The sequence below is a fragment of the Indicator indicator genome, chromosome 32, assembly GCF_027791375.1.
Source record: "Indicator indicator isolate 239-I01 chromosome 32, UM_Iind_1.1, whole genome shotgun sequence".
Classification (NCBI taxonomy): Eukaryota; Metazoa; Chordata; class Aves; order Piciformes; family Indicatoridae; genus Indicator; species Indicator indicator.
Window position 1 is genome coordinate 6479487 of NC_072041.1, and position 16960 is coordinate 6496446.

At 59.4% G+C, this 16960-nt stretch overlaps 2 protein-coding genes across 2 annotated transcripts; both read left to right on the plus strand.

The window, feature by feature from the left end:
• Positions 1-1627: 1627 nt before the first annotated feature.
• EFHD2 (EF-hand domain family member D2) lies at positions 1628-8468 on the plus strand. Its single transcript, XM_054395010.1, has 4 exons — positions 1628-1824; positions 6846-6993; positions 7146-7280; positions 8334-8468. Exons 1-4 carry the CDS (start codon positions 1628-1630, stop codon positions 8466-8468), a joined length of 615 nt encoding a protein of 204 aa, XP_054250985.1.
• A 2253-nt stretch (positions 8469-10721) lies between these two features.
• On the plus strand, positions 10722-16822 carry CTRC (chymotrypsin C). Its single transcript, XM_054394941.1, has 8 exons — positions 10722-10761; positions 10881-10972; positions 11071-11168; positions 12795-12920; positions 13736-13872; positions 14806-14951; positions 16548-16697; positions 16805-16822. The coding sequence occupies exons 1-8, from the start codon at positions 10722-10724 to the stop codon at positions 16820-16822; spliced, it is 807 nt and encodes a 268-aa protein (XP_054250916.1).
• The last annotated feature ends 138 nt before the right edge of the window (positions 16823-16960 follow it).

Consider the following 16960-nt stretch of genomic DNA (forward strand, 5'->3'; position numbering starts at 1 on the left):
CAAGCAGACCCCTGGCTCTGTGCTGCTGTCCTCAAGGCAAGACAGAGCAGGAGTCACCTAGAGGAACCCAGCCTTGGGTGTGGTGGTCTTGCAAAGCTTTCCTTTAGCCTAGAGATAAGGAAGATCCTTTTGATGAGGAGGATGGTGAGACACTGGCACAGGTTGCCCAGAGGGGTGGTAGATGCTCCATCCCTGGAACCATTCAGCCAGGTTGTCTGGGGCTCTGAGCACCCTGCTCTAGATGTCCCTCTTCACTGCAGTGAGCTTGGGCTAGATGACCCTGAAAGGTCTCTTCCAACCTAAACCATGCATGGTTGCATGATGCTGTGAGAGCCTTCTCCTTGCCCCAGCTCATGCTCTCCTGAGCCCTTTCCATCAGGGAGGTCTCTGTATGGACAAGCAGCACCACCTCTGTCAGAAGCTAACCAGCAGGGCAGCAGTTTGTGATGCAGTCTCTGAGTTGCCACCTGGATGAGAGCTTTGCATCCTGCTTAGGCAGAGAAAGCAACATCCAAACCCTCAGCCAGCAGTGTCTGCAGGTGCAGCCTTTCCTCCATAGTCTATGCAGCTCTCCAGGAGTGGTCTCCATAAGTGGAAACCTCCAAAAGGCTGAGGGGTGAAGCTCCAGCACATCCCACAGGCAGTGGGATGGACTCAAGAGGGTCTTTGTTTGCCTCCAGCTGCCATGATGAAGGCTTCAGAGCCACTGGTGGTCCTGCCAAAAGACTTAGCAGGGAATATAGTCCAGAAAAGAGGTCTCAAGAAGGAACCTGCAGTCACACCAGGAGCACAGCTGAAGGCCACCAAGGTAAGCAGAAGGTGGTTTGTGGTGCTTGTGGCTTTGCTGGGAAAGGATTCCCTGGAATGGGGAGATGGAGGCTTCCAGAGAGACTGAAGAAGCAGCCATGGGGGAGAGGGGGGGATGTAAAAATCCAACAGAGTCTTTCCCTGTCTGTCCAGGTTCCTGGCCACCCAAACACAGCTCAGAAGGATCACTGGCAGCAGGGATCTGCAGGAATGGGGTCAGGGATGAGCTGCATATGGCAGGACCCAGACATCTTCTGAGACATCCTGAGCCCCCAGAATATGCAGTGGGGGTGTCACAAAATAAGGAGGGTGTGAGGCAAGGAATTAATACAAATATCAATTATTTATCAAGCCAAATCCCACCTCGACGATCTTAAAGGTCTCTTCCAAGCCAAACCAGTTCTGTGATTTTCTGACAGTGGTCAATCAGGTGGTTCCAGACTGCGCTGTGCGATGCTGAGCCTCCCAACTCCCCCCCGAGCCGATGTCTGGAGCTGGCAGGAGCGCAGGCACCTGCAGGTACACCTGCAGCTGCAACAGCCGCTTCCCCCCCCCTTCCATCCATCCTCAGGAATCCCCTCCCCCGCATCCCATGGGCAGATCCCACTGGAGATGCGATGGGAACACCACCGCCGGGGGTGCACGGAGCGGCGGTGATGGGGGGCGGTGGGCAGGGCCGGGGGGATGCTCGGCATCCCCCGGGGAGGGGTTGGGCACATCGTGGGGACCCCAGCCCGGCCCTCTCCGGGTGTCGGGGGGCCGCAGCCCGGCCCCGGGGCGGAGCGGAGCGGGGCGGAGCGGGGGCGGCCATCCGGGCACCATGGCGGCGACGGCGGAGGAGCTGGCGGCGCGGCGGGGCCGGGCGGCGGAGCCGGGAGCGGGGCCGGGCAGCCCCGGCGCGGGGAGAGTTGGCTTCGAAGGGTCCCCCGGGGGAAGCCGCCGAGTCTTCAGCCCCGCCGCGGAGTTCCGCGAGTTCTCCCGGCGACAGCTCCGCGACATGGAGCGGCTGTTCCGACAGTGAGTGCTGGCGGGGATGGGGGGCTCGGGGGTGGGAATGGAGACCCCCCAGGGGAGCATTCTCGGCATCCCGGGTATGGGTGGGAGTAATGCTCTCTGGCCCCCGCATTGTGCTGGCGGGAGGGACCCCCAGGACCCTTCTAGATCCTTGCAGTAGCAACCCTTAGATCCTTGCAGGAGAGACCCTGCTATTCCTCGCGGGAGGGAACACCGAGAGCACCCTCAGGTCCTTGAAGGAGGGACCCCCCCCTCTAAAGCTCCTTGCAGGAGAAATCCTCCCCAACTCCTCACAGGATAACACCACCACCACCCCCCGTGATTCCTTGCAGGAGAAATCTTCAGGACCTCCCAGCTCCTTGCAAGAGGGACTTCAAGGACCCCCCCCCTCCCCAGCTCGTTGCAGGGTTCCCCTCCGTTCCTTGCAGGAGAGACCCCCCAGGACCCTCCAGCTCCTTGCAGAAGTCTCCTCCCCACCCCAGTTCTTTGCATGAGGGATGCCTGGGACACCCCCAACTTCTTGCAGGAGCACTGCTTGGGACTTTCCCCCCCACCCCCAGCATCTTCCAGGAGGGATGAGAAGGACACCTTCTCCCCCAGCTCCTTGCAGGAGAAACTCCTGTAGACCCCCCCCAGCTTCTCAGGGAGAGCACCTCCTTCCTCCCCCATTTGCTGGAAGAAGGGACCCTGGACACCTTGTGTGAGGCTGGGGAAGGGAGGGGGTGCTTGGAGGAGACCACAAGGGACCCCCCCTCAGTGCCCAGGAGCAAGGCTGGCAGGCACCAGCAGCATGTCCCCAGCATCCCTGGCCATGCTGCATGCCACCACGCACGGCCAAGCGTGACTCTGCCAGCTCAACCCCCCCAGCCCCTTGGGGGAGGAGGGATGGGGGGGGGGAAGCTGGCAGCAAGCCCTGGAAATTTCCAGGGAAGGATAGAAATGGGGATGGCTCCAACCATGGTCATGCCGGGATGCGTGTGAGTAGCTGGGGGGTGAGTGGGATGGCCTGGAGCATCCCCGTGGAGCATCCCTGTGGAGTATCCCTGCAGAGCCCACTTTGTGCAGGCAGCGTGTAGGCAGTGAGTCCTGAAGCATACAGCTGGGGGGCTCTGGGTGCAGGCACATCCTCCCAAGCATCCATGGTAATATGAGGAGCACCCCCTTGCTCCCCATCTCTTCCCAGAGGATTGTCACACAGCCCCCTCCCCACCTGGACATGGCAGCTAGCAGGATGTGGGGGTTGCTGTAGCAGCTTCCTGGGCTGCAGCAGCAGGGAGCTGACAGTGGGGGACAGGCACATACTGTGATTGGGGTCTCCAGGGTCAGAGCTGTGGCTGGTGGTGATGGCAGGATGGAGTGACACCACGTTTGGGGTCTCCAGGGGCAGAGCTGTGGCTGGTGGTGATGGCAGGAGGGAGTGACACCATGGTTGGGGTCTCCAGGGGCAGAGCTGTGGCTGGAGCTGATGGGGGACACACACCCCCCTCGTGGCTGGTGTCCCGGGGGGCAGAGCTGGTGGCGCTGGGTGGCTGTGGTCACAGCACAGATGGTGGCGGGGAGGGGGTGGGGGGAGGTGTGGAATGCGGGTGGTGGGCGTCCGGCCGGCGCGGCGCAGCCGGAGGAGCGGAGCAGCAGTGTTTGCTCTGACACCTGCAGCAGTCTCGCTGCAGCCAAAGGAGCAGCGCCGAGGCTGGGAGCCTCATGGGGAGGCTGAGGGGATGGTAGCTTCATGGGGGGGTTGCGGGGCTGGGAGCTGTTGCGGGGGGGAGGGGTCTCCCCAAGGAAGGGATGGCTGTGCCCCAGCCGACCCCTGGCCACCGCTGCTGGCCTCCCGATGTGGTGGTTGGGCTGTGCAGGATGAGGCAGGGCACGGAAGGGGGGTGTTGCTTTCTGCGTTTGCTCTCTGCAGGGCAGATGATCTCCTTTGGGAACTTCCCTTGGAGAAGCAGAGGGATTCCTGCGTGCCTGGAAATCAGGGAGCAAGGAAGCACCCTGCAGTTAGGGGGTGGCTTGCAGGGAATGAGGCAGCAGGACCGTGGCAGCAAACGTGACCCTTGCAGAGAAACTCTTGGTGTGGTGCCTCCAAGAGACACCTCAAGGCAGAAAGTGGGGGGTCTGCAGCTCCCGGGGTGATGGTGGCAGAGGGGAGTGGGACCAGTATGGGGCCAGCCCTGAGTGGGGTCTGCTCCCCCAGCCCAGCTCTTGGGGTGCTGTAGGCAGCAGCAGCAGGCAGAGGGGAGCAGGAGCAGTGTGGGGGAGCCCTGTGTGGGGTCTGCACCCCCAGCCCAGCTCTTTGGGGTGCTGTAGGCAGCAGCAACAGGCAGAGGGGAGCAGGAGCAGTGTGGGGGAGCCCTGTGTGGGGTCTGCACCCCCAGCCCAGCTCTTGGGGTGCTGTAGGCAGCAGCAACAGGCAGAGGGGAGCAGGAGCAGTGTGGGGGAGCCCTGTGTGGGGTCTGCACCCCCAGCCCAGCTCTTGGGGTGCTGTAGGCAGCAGCAGCAGGCAGAGGGGAGCAGGAGCAGTGTGGGGGAGCCCTGTGTGGGGTCTGCACCCCCAGCCCAGCTCTTGGGGTGCTGTAGGCAGCAGCAGCAGCAGAGGGGAGCAGGAGCAGTGTGGGGGAGCCCTGTGTGGGGTCTGCACCCCCAGCCCAGCTCTTGGGGTGCTGTAGGCAGCAGCAGCAGGCAGAGGGGAGCAGGAGCAGTGTGGGGGAGCCCTGTGTGGGGTCTGCTCCCCCAGCCCAGCTCTTGGGGTGCTGTAGGCAGCAGCAGCAGGCAGAGAGGAGCAGGAGCAGTGCGGGGCCAGCCCCGTTTCGGGTCTCCCAGCAGCGTAGGAGTGCAGGGAGGCGCCGCTTGCGACACGGCCAGAGCAGACCACAGCTGAGGAGGTACAAATGAGTCATGGACCTGCAGCGTGGTGCTCTGCCTGGCTGCTGCAGCGCTTGCAGGCACGGAGAGCACCAACCACAGGAGCAAACCAGCCTGGTTTCGATGGCTGCAGCCCTGCGGCTGCTCGCTGACTTCTGCATTGCCACTGGGACGTGCTGCAAGGGCTTCGGCTTGCTCCCGTGGGGGGAGGTGACAGCAGCAAGAGCCTTACAGGGGTGGTGGGTGGGAGGTTGGATGGGGTGGCTGTGGGCAGGGGTCCAGGAAGGGATGTTCCTGCCAGGGTCTATAAGCAGGCTCTGTAAAAAGATCCAGATGAAAACAGATAAAATCATAGAGTCAGGGAATTGTTTGGGTTGGAGAAGACCTCTAAGATCGTCGAGTCCAAGCCTCAACCCAGCACCACCATGGCCTCTAAACCATGTCCCCAAGTGCCATGGCCACACATTTCATGAACCCCTCCAGGGATGGGGACTCCACCACCTCCCTGGGCAGCCTGTTCCATTCCCTGACCACTCTTGCAGCAAAGAAATTGTTCCTCATGTGCAACCTAAACCTTCCCCAGCACAATTTCAGACTATTTCCTCTCATTTTGTCACCTGACACCAGGGAGAAGAAATCAACCCCTGCTTGGCTTCAATTCAGGAAGTTGCAGAGAGCCAGAAGGTCTCTCCTCAGCCTCCTCTTCTCCAGACTAAACACCCCCAGGTGCCTCAGCTGCTCCTCCCCAGCCCTGTTCTCCAGACCCTTCACCAGCTTGGTTGCCCTTCTCTGGACCTGCTCCAGCACCTCCATGTCTCTCAGCCAAGCCTGAGCATGTGGCTAGAGCTGGAGTATGGATGCCAAGGGGTTCTGGGCAGGTAGGATCAGTCACCTGGAGGTGTCTTAGGAGAAGGTGACTGCACCTGGTGGACTCATGGTTCCCACAACCCCGTGGGCAGGCACTGCCATGGTGCCACAGCCCTGGCAGTTGGGACAGCTGCCAGCTCCAGTGAGAGGAAGGTGGGTCCTGAGCAAGGGGTGATGGAGGGAGCAGCACCATGGCCTGTTCTCCCTGCTGCCAGCCAAGGACACTGTGTGCTCAGGCTGCTGGCCTGGGGAGCAGCAGCAGGGCTGGCAGCAGCTCCAGGGCTGTCCTGCCAAGTGCTGCACGGAAGCAGAAGCCAACCCAGGTGATGCTCCAGGGAGCTGTTGGTGGTTTCCTGGCAGCTTCCTGTGGTCTGGCAAGCTGCCTGAGCTTGCTGGTGCCCAGCTCCTTGTTCTTCACTCCTCAGCCAGTGTGGGCATCGAGCATTGGGCACACACAGAGGTGTCCATGCTGGGGCCTGGGTGTTCTCCATGCCCTGTGGGGATGGGACAGGACCATCACAGCACATTAGAGGTTGGAAGGGACCTCCAGAGATCATCAGGTCCAAGCCCCCTGCCAGAGCAGGATCACTGAGGGTAGTCTGCACAGGAATGCATCCAGGTGGGGTTGGAAAGTCTCCAGAAAAGGAGACTCCACAACCCCCCTGGGCAGCCTGTTCCAGGGCTCTGTCACCCTCACTGTAGAGAAGTTTCTCCTCATGGTGAGCTGAAATCTTCTCTATTCAAGCTTGAACCTGGTGTTCCTTAGCTTATTATTGAGCACCACCCACAAGAGCCTGGCCCCCTCCCCTTGCCCCCCACCCCTCAGCTATTGATAGACATTGATCAGATCCCTCTCAGCCTTCTCTTCTCCAGACTAAACAGCCCCAGGGCTCTCAGTCTCTCTTCACAGGGGAGATGCTCAAGTCCCCAAATCATCCTCCTGGCTCTCCCTTGGACTCTCTCCAGCAGGTCTCTGTCTCTCTTGACGTGGGGAGCCCCAAACTGGACACAGGATTGCAGCTGTGGTCTCAGCAGGGCAGAGCAGAGAGATAGAAGAACTTCCCCAGCCCTGCTGGACACCTTTCTTGCTGCACTCCAGGATCCCATTGGCTCTCTTGGCCACAAGAGCACATTGTTTTTCCATGCAGAACTTGCTGCCCACCAGCACTCCAAGGTCTTCTCCAGCAGGGCATTCCAGCCCCTAACCTGTCCTGGTGCCTGTTGTTATTCCTCCCCAGATGCAGGACCCTGCACTTGTCCTTATTAACCTTCATTTCCATGCCTCCCTCCTGCAGGTACGATGCAGGGAGGGATGGCTTCATTGACCTGATGGAGCTGAAGCTGATGATGGAGAAGCTGGGGGCTCCACAGACCCACCTAGGCCTGAAGAACATGATCAAGGAGGTGGATGAAGACCTGGACAGCAAGCTCAGCTTTCGGGAGGTGAGGGGCTGGGGGGGAAACCTCCACCTTGGCCCAGAGGTGTCCCCTGCTGGGCTCAGCACTGGGGCTTGGGCGGTGGTAGGAAGGTGGGGAGGGAGCTGTGGTGGCTTGGAGGTGTCAGAGGAGCTGATGCCAACGTCTCTGCTCCCCAGTTCCTGCTGATTTTCCGCAAGGCAGCAGCGGGAGAGCTGCAGGAGGACAGCGGACTGCACGCCCTGGCCCGGCTCTCCGAGATCGACGTCTCCACCGAGGGGGTGAAAGGTGCCAAGAACTTCTTCGAGGCCAAGGTGTGAGGCAAGTTGGTGGTGGGTTGAAAATTTCCCCCACCCCAACACTGAGTTACCAGCCCAGCCCAGCTGGAAGCAAATGAAAGCTGCATTTACAAAGCAAAAAAACTGCCATCTGCAGTGGAGTGCAATGAAGAGGCAGCACTTAGATGTGTTTGCAGTTTAGAAACAGCATAAGAACCACCCCCTGGCCAAAAAAAAAACAGGGAGCTAAGAACTTGCCCCTCCCTGCTCCCCTCCTTGCCCCCCTGGACACAAAGGGGCAAGAGAAAAGAGCAGAGAGTTCTTTTGTTAGGCTGCTCAGCCAAAGCAAAGAGCACAGCCAAGGTCAGCAGAGCCAGAAGCAAGTTGGTGTCACCCAGAGGGAGGAAGCCACAAAAAAAAAAGAAAGATGATGTGTACAACCCCACTTCATTGGTGGTGTGTACAATGGGATAGCTCAGAACCTCTCCTGATTTTCCTTTTAGCACCCAGGAGTGGTTTAGTTACATCCTACCACTTTCTGTTCAAGATCTGTGGAAAAATTTAAAGGTACAGCCTGAAACTACCACAGAGGAGCTGGGGGCAGGAGAGGTCCCAGTGCAGGTCCCAGGGATATGTGACAGGGGTTCAGTGATGGCTCAGAATGGTGCTGGGTGCCCACTGCTGGCAGGAGCTTGGGCCAGGAGCTTGGGGCAGGACAGATCCCAGTGCAGGTCCAGGGATACGTGACAGGGGTTCAGTGATGGCTCAGAATGGTGCTGGGTGCCCACTGCTGGCAGGAGCTTGGGGCAGGACAGATCCCAGTGCAGGTCCAGGGATACATGACAGGGGTTCAGTGATGGCTCAGAATGGTGCTGGGTGCCCACTGCTGGCAGGAGCTTGGGGCAGGAGAGGTCCCAACACAGGTCCAGTGATACACAACAGGGGTTCAGTGATACCTGAGAGGGGTTCAGTGATGGGTCACCATGGTGCTGGGTGCCCACTGCTGGCAGGAGCTTGGGGCAGGAGGTTGGAGGTGCCAGGCTGGGCAGCAGGGCTCGGGGGTGGTCTCAGCTGTGCCCCCATCCGCAGGTGCAGGCCATCCACGACGCCAGCCGCTTCGAGGAGGAGATCAAGGCAGAGCAGGAGGAGAAGAAGAAGCAGGCAGAGGAGCTGAAGCAGAGGAAGGCAGCGTTCAAGGAGCTGCAGTCCACCTTCAGGCAGTGACAGGACGCTGGCACGCAGCCTGGCAGGACTGGGGTGTGGTGCCCGGGCTGGGAATGCTGTGTGTGCCGTGTGCCAACTGTGCCAGGAGCCATGCCCGAGCTGCCACGCCACTTGTGACTCCCCAAAGGCTGGGCCACCACTTTGGGCCTGCCACAGAGCCTGGGTGGCCCTAACACCCCCACCCCACCCCCCTCCCCTTGCTGTGGTGTCTGTCAGTGTCGTTCGTGCCCCCTCGCCAAGCCCCAAGGGACAGCAGCACTTTGTCCCCTGCCCTCAGCTGTGCCAGGGGCTGCTGCTACTGAGTGCCAGGGGAGTGGGACAGCTGTGTCTAAGCTGTCACATGTTGTGCATGCCCTGTGGTCTGCAGGATGGGCACTTGCCCCTCCCCAGGCTGGGGGCAGGTGCCACGGTGGCTCGGTGCCTGCTGGCATTGCCACGTGTGCCAAGTAGCCAGGAATCCCTGAATGGGTTGGAAGGGACCTCAAAGATCATCCAGTTCTGCCCCCCTGCCGTGGGCAGGGACACCTCCCACCCCCCCACCCCACCCCAGGTTGCTCAAAGCCTCATCCAACCTGGCCTTGAACACCTCCAGGGAGGGAGGATCCACAACCCCCACCCCGGGCAACCTGTTCCACCCTCACTGGAAAGAACACTGCAGGTGAGCGTGGCAAGGACAGCCAAGTGCCAGCAAAGGGTCTGTGTGTGTGTGCTAGGGGGTGGAAGCCCACCCCACCAACGCTGAGGGGGGCACAGGCTGCACCCTCTTGCTTGTCTGCCTTGGTTTTGGAAAGGCAGCTGCTGGCTGACCAAGCTGTTCTGTGTTTGTGTGTCCGTAATGCAGCCCAGGAGGGCGAGTGGTGAAGCCACCAGCAGGTCCCTTCAAGCCCCTCCAGGGTCCCATGTTTGTGGGTGGCTGTAAAGAAGCACCTCTGTGTCCCCCCCGTGTGCCCCCCTGTGTCCCCTGTGCAGCAGTGCCAGGGTCTGTGTTGGGTTTTTATTTTCATCCCAAATAAATATTATATTTCGTAAGGCTGCTGGGTGGTGGGCAGAAGGTGGGCAGGGAGTTGTGGTGGCACAGCTGTGGAAGGGGGAGGAGCAGCCACAATGTGGTTGTGTCCATGGTGGGGGCTTGGGGGGGGGGGGAAGGAGCCTGCTGGGCAGTGGGATCAAGCCATCAGCACCTGGTCACCATGGTTGGTGGTGGCAAGCAGGGAGGAGCTGTGGTGGTGCTGGGACACCAGCGTGGGAAGCAGCAGGGGCTTGATCCAGATGCTTGGAGGTGGTGTTGCTGAAGGTCCCCAGCGTCCCTGCTGGCATCTTCCCATGAGGGCTACTGGCCTTGGCCACATGGAACATGAGATAAGGGCACCCTGGCTGTGGGAAGAAAAGGCTGGGAGAGGAACATGTGCTGGGGTGGATGGTCCTTGAAGTTGGGGAGCAGTTGGGCTTGCCCAGTAACCCCCAGAGTGCTAGGGGGTTCAGAGAGACCTCTGGAGATCACCCAGTCCCACCCCTCTGCCAGAGCAGGGTCACCCACAGCAGCTTGCACAGGATGGTGTCCAGGTGAGCTTTGAATGTCACCAGAGATGGAGACTCCACCACCTCTCTGGGCAGCCTGCTCCAGTGCTCCACCACCCTTAAATGAAAGAAGTTCCTCCTCATGTTTAGATGGAGCTTCTTAAGGTCAAGTTTGTGTCCATTACCTCTTGCCCTGTCACTGGGCAGCTCTGGCAGAAGCCTGGTGCCATCCTCCTGCCACCCACCCTTTAGGTATTGATCAGCATTGAGAAGATCCTCTTTGGTCTAGACAGTCCCAAGCCCTCAGCCTTCTTCAGAGATGTTCCAGGCCCCTGAGCATCCTTGCAGCCCTTTGCTGCACCCTCTGCAGCACTTCCCTGTCCTTCTTGAATTGGGGAGCCCAGAACTGGACTGAGACCTCCAGCTGTGGCCTCTCTAGGGCAGAGCAGAGGGGGAGCAGAGCCCCCTTTGACCTGCTGCCCACTCTTGATGCCCCCCAGGAGAGTGGCACAGCTGTCGGCGTCAGCCAGCCATGCCCCAAGGGAGACTCTGTTTTCAGCATGCTGGGGCATGGTGCCATGGCATGCTGCTGGCACAGGTGTGGCTCTTCCCAGGTGGGATGGGTGAGAACGATAAAGTGGGTGCCAGGGACCCCCCCCGTGGGACAGCCACCACATGCTGGGGGCTATAAGAGGGGTGAGCGGCACCGCTGCAGCACTCCGGGACTAGGCAACCATGCTGGGAGCTCTGTGCCTCGCTGTGCTGCTGGGCTTTGGTGAGTGTGGGCAGCAGGCAGGGGATGAGGTGGGGGAGGACAGGACCTTGCTGCCTGCCATGCTCCCCATCCCAGGGGCACAGGCAGTGGCTGAGGTCCCTTTGTTGGGTGTCCTGCAGCCTCCGGGTGCGGCAGGCCGGCTGTGCCACCACAGCTGGACGCCCGAGTGGTTGGTGGGGAAGACGCCCTGCCTCACAGCTGGCCATGGCAGGTAAGAGTGACACACACACACACACCCCCCCCCAAGGCTGGGAAGTGGGACAGGGAGAGGGCCATGCCCACTCTGATGCCATGCCCCTGCCATCGTAGGTCTCGCTGCAGTACGACAGGTCCGGCACTTGGCGCCACACCTGCGGCGGGACCCTGATCGCCTCCAACTGGGTGCTGACTGCTGCCCACTGCATCAGGTGGGTGCTGGGCTGCTGGGAGGGGTCTGCACCGGGGTGGGCAAGGGGTTTGTGGAGGCTGGGACTTGGGGTTGCTGGGGGAGGAGAAGCTCAGCAGGAGCCAGCAGTGAGCACTTACAGCCCAGAGAGCCAAGCAGAGCCTGGGCTGCAGCAGGAGAAGTGTGGCCAGCAGGGCAAGGGAGGGGATTCTGCCCCTCTGCTCCACTCTGCTGAGACCACTCCTGGAGCTCTGTGTCCAGGTCTGGAGCTTCTGTTCCAGGAAGGATCTGGAGGTGCTGGAAGGTGTCCAGAGAAGGGCCACGAGGATGAAGAGAGGGCTGGAGCTGCTCTGCTGTGAGGACAGCCTGAGAGAGTTGGGGTTGTGCAGTCTGGAGAGGAGAAGGCTCCCAGGAGACCTTCTTGTGGCCTTCCAGGATCTGAAGGGGGCTCCAAGAAAGCTGGGGAGGGACTTTGGAGGGTGTCAGGGAGTGATAGGACTGGGGGGATGGAGCAAAACTAGAAATGGGGAGATTCAGATTGGATGTGAGGAAGAAATTCTTCCCCATGAGGGTGGTGAGAGATTGGCACAGGTTGCCCAGGGAGGTGGTTGAAGCCTCACCCCTGGAGGTTTTTAAGGTCAGGCTGGATGTGAGCAACCTGCTGCAGTGTGAGGTGTCCCTGCCCATGGCAGGGGGGTTGGAACTGGCTGAGCCTTGAGGTCCCTTCCAATCCTGACAATTCTATGATACCAAACTGGGAGGCTTGGCTGAGACACCTGAAGGCTGTGAGGCCATTCAGAGGCTTGGACAGGCTGAGAGCTGGGCAGAGAGGAACCCAATGAGGCTCAACAAGGATGAGTGCAGAGTCCTGCACCTGGAAAGGAAGAACAAACTGCAGCAGTACAGGCTGGGAGGTGATCTGCTGGAGAGCAGCCCTGGGGAGAAGGACCTGGGAGTCCTGATGAATAACAAATTATCCATGGGTCAGCAATGTGCCCTGATGGCCAAAGAGGCCAATGGGATCCCTGGGGGCATTCAGAGGAGTGTGGCCAGCAGATCCAGGGAGGTTCTCCTCTCCCTCTACTCTGCCCTGGTGAGACCTCACCTGGAATATTGCAGCCAGTTTTGGGCTCTCCAGTCCAAGAGGGACAGGGATCTGCCAGAAAGAGTCCAACAGGGAGCTACCAGGATGCTGAAGGGACTGGAGCAGTACCTTGTGAGGAGAGGCTGAGAGCCCTGGGGGTGGTTAGTCTGGACAGGAGAAGACTGAGAGGGGATTTGATCAATGTTTATCAATATCTGAGGGCTGGGGGTCAGGAGGGAGGGGACAGGGACAGGCTCTGCTCACTTGCACCCTGGGACAGGACAAGGGGCAATGGATAGAAACTCCAGCACAGGAGGTTCCACCTCCACATGAGGAGGAACTTCTTCCCTGGGAGGCTCACAGAGCACTGGAACAGGCTGCCCAGAGAGGTTGTGGAGTCTCCTTCTCTGGAGACTTTCCAGCCCCATCTGGATGTGTTCCTGTGTGACCTGTGCTGGATTCTCTGCTCCTGCTCTGGCAGGGGGGTTGGACTCTATGATCCTTGGAGGTCACTCCCAACCCCTAACATCCTCTGACCCTGTGATCCTCTCTTCCCACCAACAGCTCCAGCCTGACCTACCGTGTGGTGCTGGGCTTGCAGGACCTGTCTGAAGAGAATGAGGCTGGCTCCCTGGCCGTGGGGGTGGAGAAGACAATCGTGCATGAGAAGTGGAACTCCTTCCTCATCGTGTAAGGCAGGGCAGGTGCCGGGGGTGGGCTGGGGGCATTGTGGCTCAAGATCTCTCATCCCCACATCTTGAGGTCCTCCAGCTCCATGATCTGGAGTCCCCCGTTCCCATGATTGTGAGTCCTCTGTCCCCAAAGCTCAAGATCCCCCATCTCTATGGCTTGAGGTCACCCCATCCCCCTGATTCAGGACCTCCCATTCCCATGACTCGAGGTCCTCCATCCCCACAATTTAGAGTCACTCACTCCCATGATTTGGAGTCTCTCCATCCTCACAACTCAAGGTCCTCTACCCTCACAATTTGGAGTCCCTTAACCCCACAACTGAAGGTCCTCCATCCCCACAATTTGGAGTCCCTCAACCCCACAATTTGGAGTCCCTCTATCCCCACGATTTGGAGTCCCCTAACCCCACAGCTTGAGGTCCTCCATCCCCACGATTTGGAGTCCCTCCATCACCACATCTCAAGGTCCTCTATCCCCATGATTTGGAGTCCCTCATCTTCACAGCTTGCTCGGTTGCAGCCTGGGATAGGACAAGGGGCAATAGATAGAAACTCCAGCACAGGAGGTTCCACCTCAACATGAGGAGAAACTGTGAGGGTCACATAGCACTGGAACAGGCTCCCTAGAGGGGTTGTGGAGTCTCCTCTGGAGACTTTCCAGCCCCATCTGGATGTGTCCCTGTGTGACCTGTGCTGGATTCTATGGTCCTGCTCTGGCAGTCGGGGGTGGACTCGATGATCTCTGGAGCTCCCTTCCAACCCCTAACACCCTGTGGCCCTATGATGATCCCCACCACTCCTCTCTCCCCACAGCAACGACATTGCCCTGATCAAGCTGGCAGAGGAGGTGGAGGAGACTGAGACCATCCAGGCTGCCTGCCTGCCCCCTGCAGGGCTGCTGCTGGAGAATGACTACCCCTGCTACGTCACCGGCTGGGGCCGCATCCTCAGTGAGCCAGGGGGTGCCCAGGGAGGGGGTGGTGGTTGGTTGTGTACTAGTTTGGGGTTAAATTAACCAGGTGGGGATTATAAAATAGAGTGATTTTTATTTTCCCCCAAAACTATGCACAAAAACCGATAGAATTATTTACAGGTTCTGTTGGGTGGCGAGTTCTTCCAGGATGCTTAATGGCAATTTTGACACAATTTAGAGAGTTCAGAGACTGGAAAAAGCTATGACACAAAAAGCTTCACCCACTTATAGACCAAAGGCCAACCAATAACCCTTAGGGAGATATGAGCAGGCATGGGTTTACTCATGAGGATTACAGTAGGAATTTGGAGATGGTCCCTGGCTCGCTCTCTCTGCTGCCAGGCTCCAGAAACTGTTGGTTTGTAATCCAGTTCCAGGCTCAGGCTTATCCCAGGGCTCTGGACCAGGCACTCGAAGCAAGGCAGGACACTGGAGATGACAAGGCTTGAAGTGAGGAGAGGCTTCAGCAGATGTGAGCAAGGCTTGAGCAAGGCTTGAGCAAGCATCAGCAAGGCAGATCTGAGCAAGAGCCCCCAGGCTCCCCAGCCACTTGTATATATACAAATGCCAGAGGTCACTTGGGCCAATGGGGCACTAAAGCTAACATGTAGCTGCCCAATGGAAAAGCCTTCTGCCAGGCTATGACCATAATAGGCAGAGGCCAGCACCTGGTATCTGGGGGAGCTTACATGCTCTGACCCCAGCTGGCATCTTGTTTACCAGCCAGGCAAGGGCCTGTCCCCTTTGTTCCTTTTCCCACCTTGCCCTGTTGTTGTGGCAGGAAGGAGAGGAGAGAAAGGACCTGTTCTGGACATCTTGAGGCCTGTCTGGATTTGTCCTGGGCCACGTGTCACGGCCTTAGCACCACAGCTGGGTGGCAGGATGTGAGGTCCATGCCTTGTCCTTGCAGCCAACGGTCCCCTGGCCGATGCTCTGCAGCAGGCCCTGCTGCCCGTGGTGGACCACGAGATCTGCTCCCAGTGGGACTGGTGGGGTAGCACCGTGCGGGACACCATGGTGTGCGCCGGCGGCGACGGCATCGTCTCGGGCTGCAACGTGAGTGCCAGCAGCATGGGGGCGAGGGTGCTGTGGGGTGGTGGGGACCAGGGAGTGGTTGGGGGACCGTGGGGTTGATGGTGGGTGCCATGGGGTGGTGGGGAACATGGGGTGGTTGGTACCATAGGGTTGATGGTGCATGCCATGGGGTGGTTGGGACCATGGAGTGGCTGGGACCGTGGAGTTGATGGTGAGTACCAAGGAGCGGTGAGTACCATGGAGTGGTTGGTATCATAGGGTTGATGGTGGGTGCCATGGAGTGGTTGGTATCATGGGGTTGATGGTGGGTGCCATGGGGTGGTGGGTACCATGGAGTGGTTGGTACCATGGGGTTGATGGTGGGTGCCATGGGGTGGTGGGTACCATGGAGTGGTTGGTATCATGGGGTTGATGGTGGGTGCCATGGGGTGGTGGGTACCATGGGGTTGATGGTGGGTGCCATGGGGTGGTGGGTACCATGGAGTGGTTGGTACCATGGGGTTGATGGTGGGTGCCATGGGGTGGTGGGTACCATGGAGTGGTTGGGACCATGGGGTTGATGGTGGGTGCCATGGGGTGGTGGGTACCATGGAGTGGTTGGTATCATGGGGTTGATGGTGGGTGCCATGGGGTGGTGGGTACCATGGGGTTGATGGTGGGTGCCATGGGGTGGTGGGTACCATGGAGTGGTTGGTACCATGGGGTTGATGGTGGGTGCCATGGGGTGGTGGGTACCATGGAGTGGTTGGGACCATGGTGTTGATGGTGGGTGCCATGGGGTGGTGGGTACCATGGAGTGGCTGGTATCATGGGGTTGATGGTGGGTGCCATGGAGTAGTTGGTATCATGGGGTTCATGGTAGGTACCATGGGGTGGTTGGGATCATGGAGTAGTTGGTACCATGGAGTTGATGGTTGGGACCATGACGTGGTTGGTACCTTGGGGTTCATGGTGGGTACCATGGAGTCATTGGGCTCATGGAGTAGTTGGTACCATGGGGTTGATGGTGGGTACCATGAGGTAGTTGCAGCTATGGGGTTGATGGTGGGTGCCATGGGGTGGTTGGTACCATGGAGTGGGTTGGTACCATGGGATTGATATCATGAGGTTGATGATGGGTACCATGGGGTTGAGGGTGGGTACCATGGAGTGGTTTGTAGCATGAAGTTGATGGTGGGTACCATAGGGTGGTTGGCACCATGGGGTTGATGGGGGGTACCATGGGGTGGTTGGCACCATGGGGTGGTGGATTAGAAAGAAATTCTTTCCAGTGAGGGTGGTGAGACACTGGCACAGGTTGCCCAGGGAGGCTGTGGCTGCCCCCTCCCTGGAGGTGTTCAAGGCCAGGCTGGATGAGGCCTTGAGCAAGCTGGGCTGGTGGGAGGTGTCCCTGCCCATGGCAGGGGGTTGGCACTGGATGAGCTTTAAAATCCCTTCCAGCCCAACCCATTCCACGGTTCCCTGAGCCTGTAACACTCCCTGCCAAAGGTGAGGTGCAGGGAGCAAAGGGATTGGCAGAGGTGCCCAAGTGATTTGGGGGTTATAGATCCTCCAGGAGGAGAAGGGGTGGTGTGGGGTGCCCAGGAGTGGGTACTGAGTGCCCAGCTGCCTGGGCAGGGCGATTCTGGGGGCCCCCTGAACTGCCAGCGGGACGGAGCCTGGGAGGTGAACGGCATCGTCAGCTTCGGCTCCGGCCTGAGGTGCAACCTGAAGAAGAAACCCACGGTCTTCACCAGGGTGTCTGCCTACATTGACTGGATCAACGAGGTGGGTGCCCCTTCCTCTGCCCCCCTGGAGGGGCTCAGCACACTGACCCTGGCCTCCCCCAGCCCAGGGTCTCACCATCAGCCCTCCCCTTGTTTTCTTGTTGGCAGAAAATAAGCTCCAACTGAGTCCGTGGTGCTGCAGCTCGAGTGTGATAAAGACAAAAGTACTGAGCTGAGCTCCTGTGTCCTGCTGGTTTTTCTTTTTTGGTGGAGGGGAGCACCCAAGGTTGTGTTTGGTGATGCTGGAGTTTGGCCCATGTGCTC

Excerpts from the sequence above, each read along its gene's own strand:
- EFHD2 (XM_054395010.1), top strand. The coding sequence starts at position 1,628 with ATGGCGGCGACGGCGGAGGAGCTGGCGGCGCGGCGGGGCCGGGCGGCG. Across the intron at positions 1,825-6,845 it reads ATGGAGCGGCTGTTCCGACA|GTACGATGCAGGGAGGGATG; the intron begins GTGAGTGCTGGC and ends TCCCTCCTGCAG. Across the intron at positions 7,281-8,333 it reads AGAACTTCTTCGAGGCCAAG|GTGCAGGCCATCCACGACGC; the intron begins GTGTGAGGCAAG and ends CCCCATCCGCAG.
- CTRC (XM_054394941.1), top strand. The coding sequence starts at position 10,722 with ATGCTGGGAGCTCTGTGCCTCGCTGTGCTGCTGGGCTTTG. Across the intron at positions 11,169-12,794 it reads ACTGCTGCCCACTGCATCAG|CTCCAGCCTGACCTACCGTG; the intron begins GTGGGTGCTGGG and ends TCCCACCAACAG. Across the intron at positions 13,873-14,805 it reads CGGCTGGGGCCGCATCCTCA|CCAACGGTCCCCTGGCCGAT; the intron begins GTGAGCCAGGGG and ends TTGTCCTTGCAG.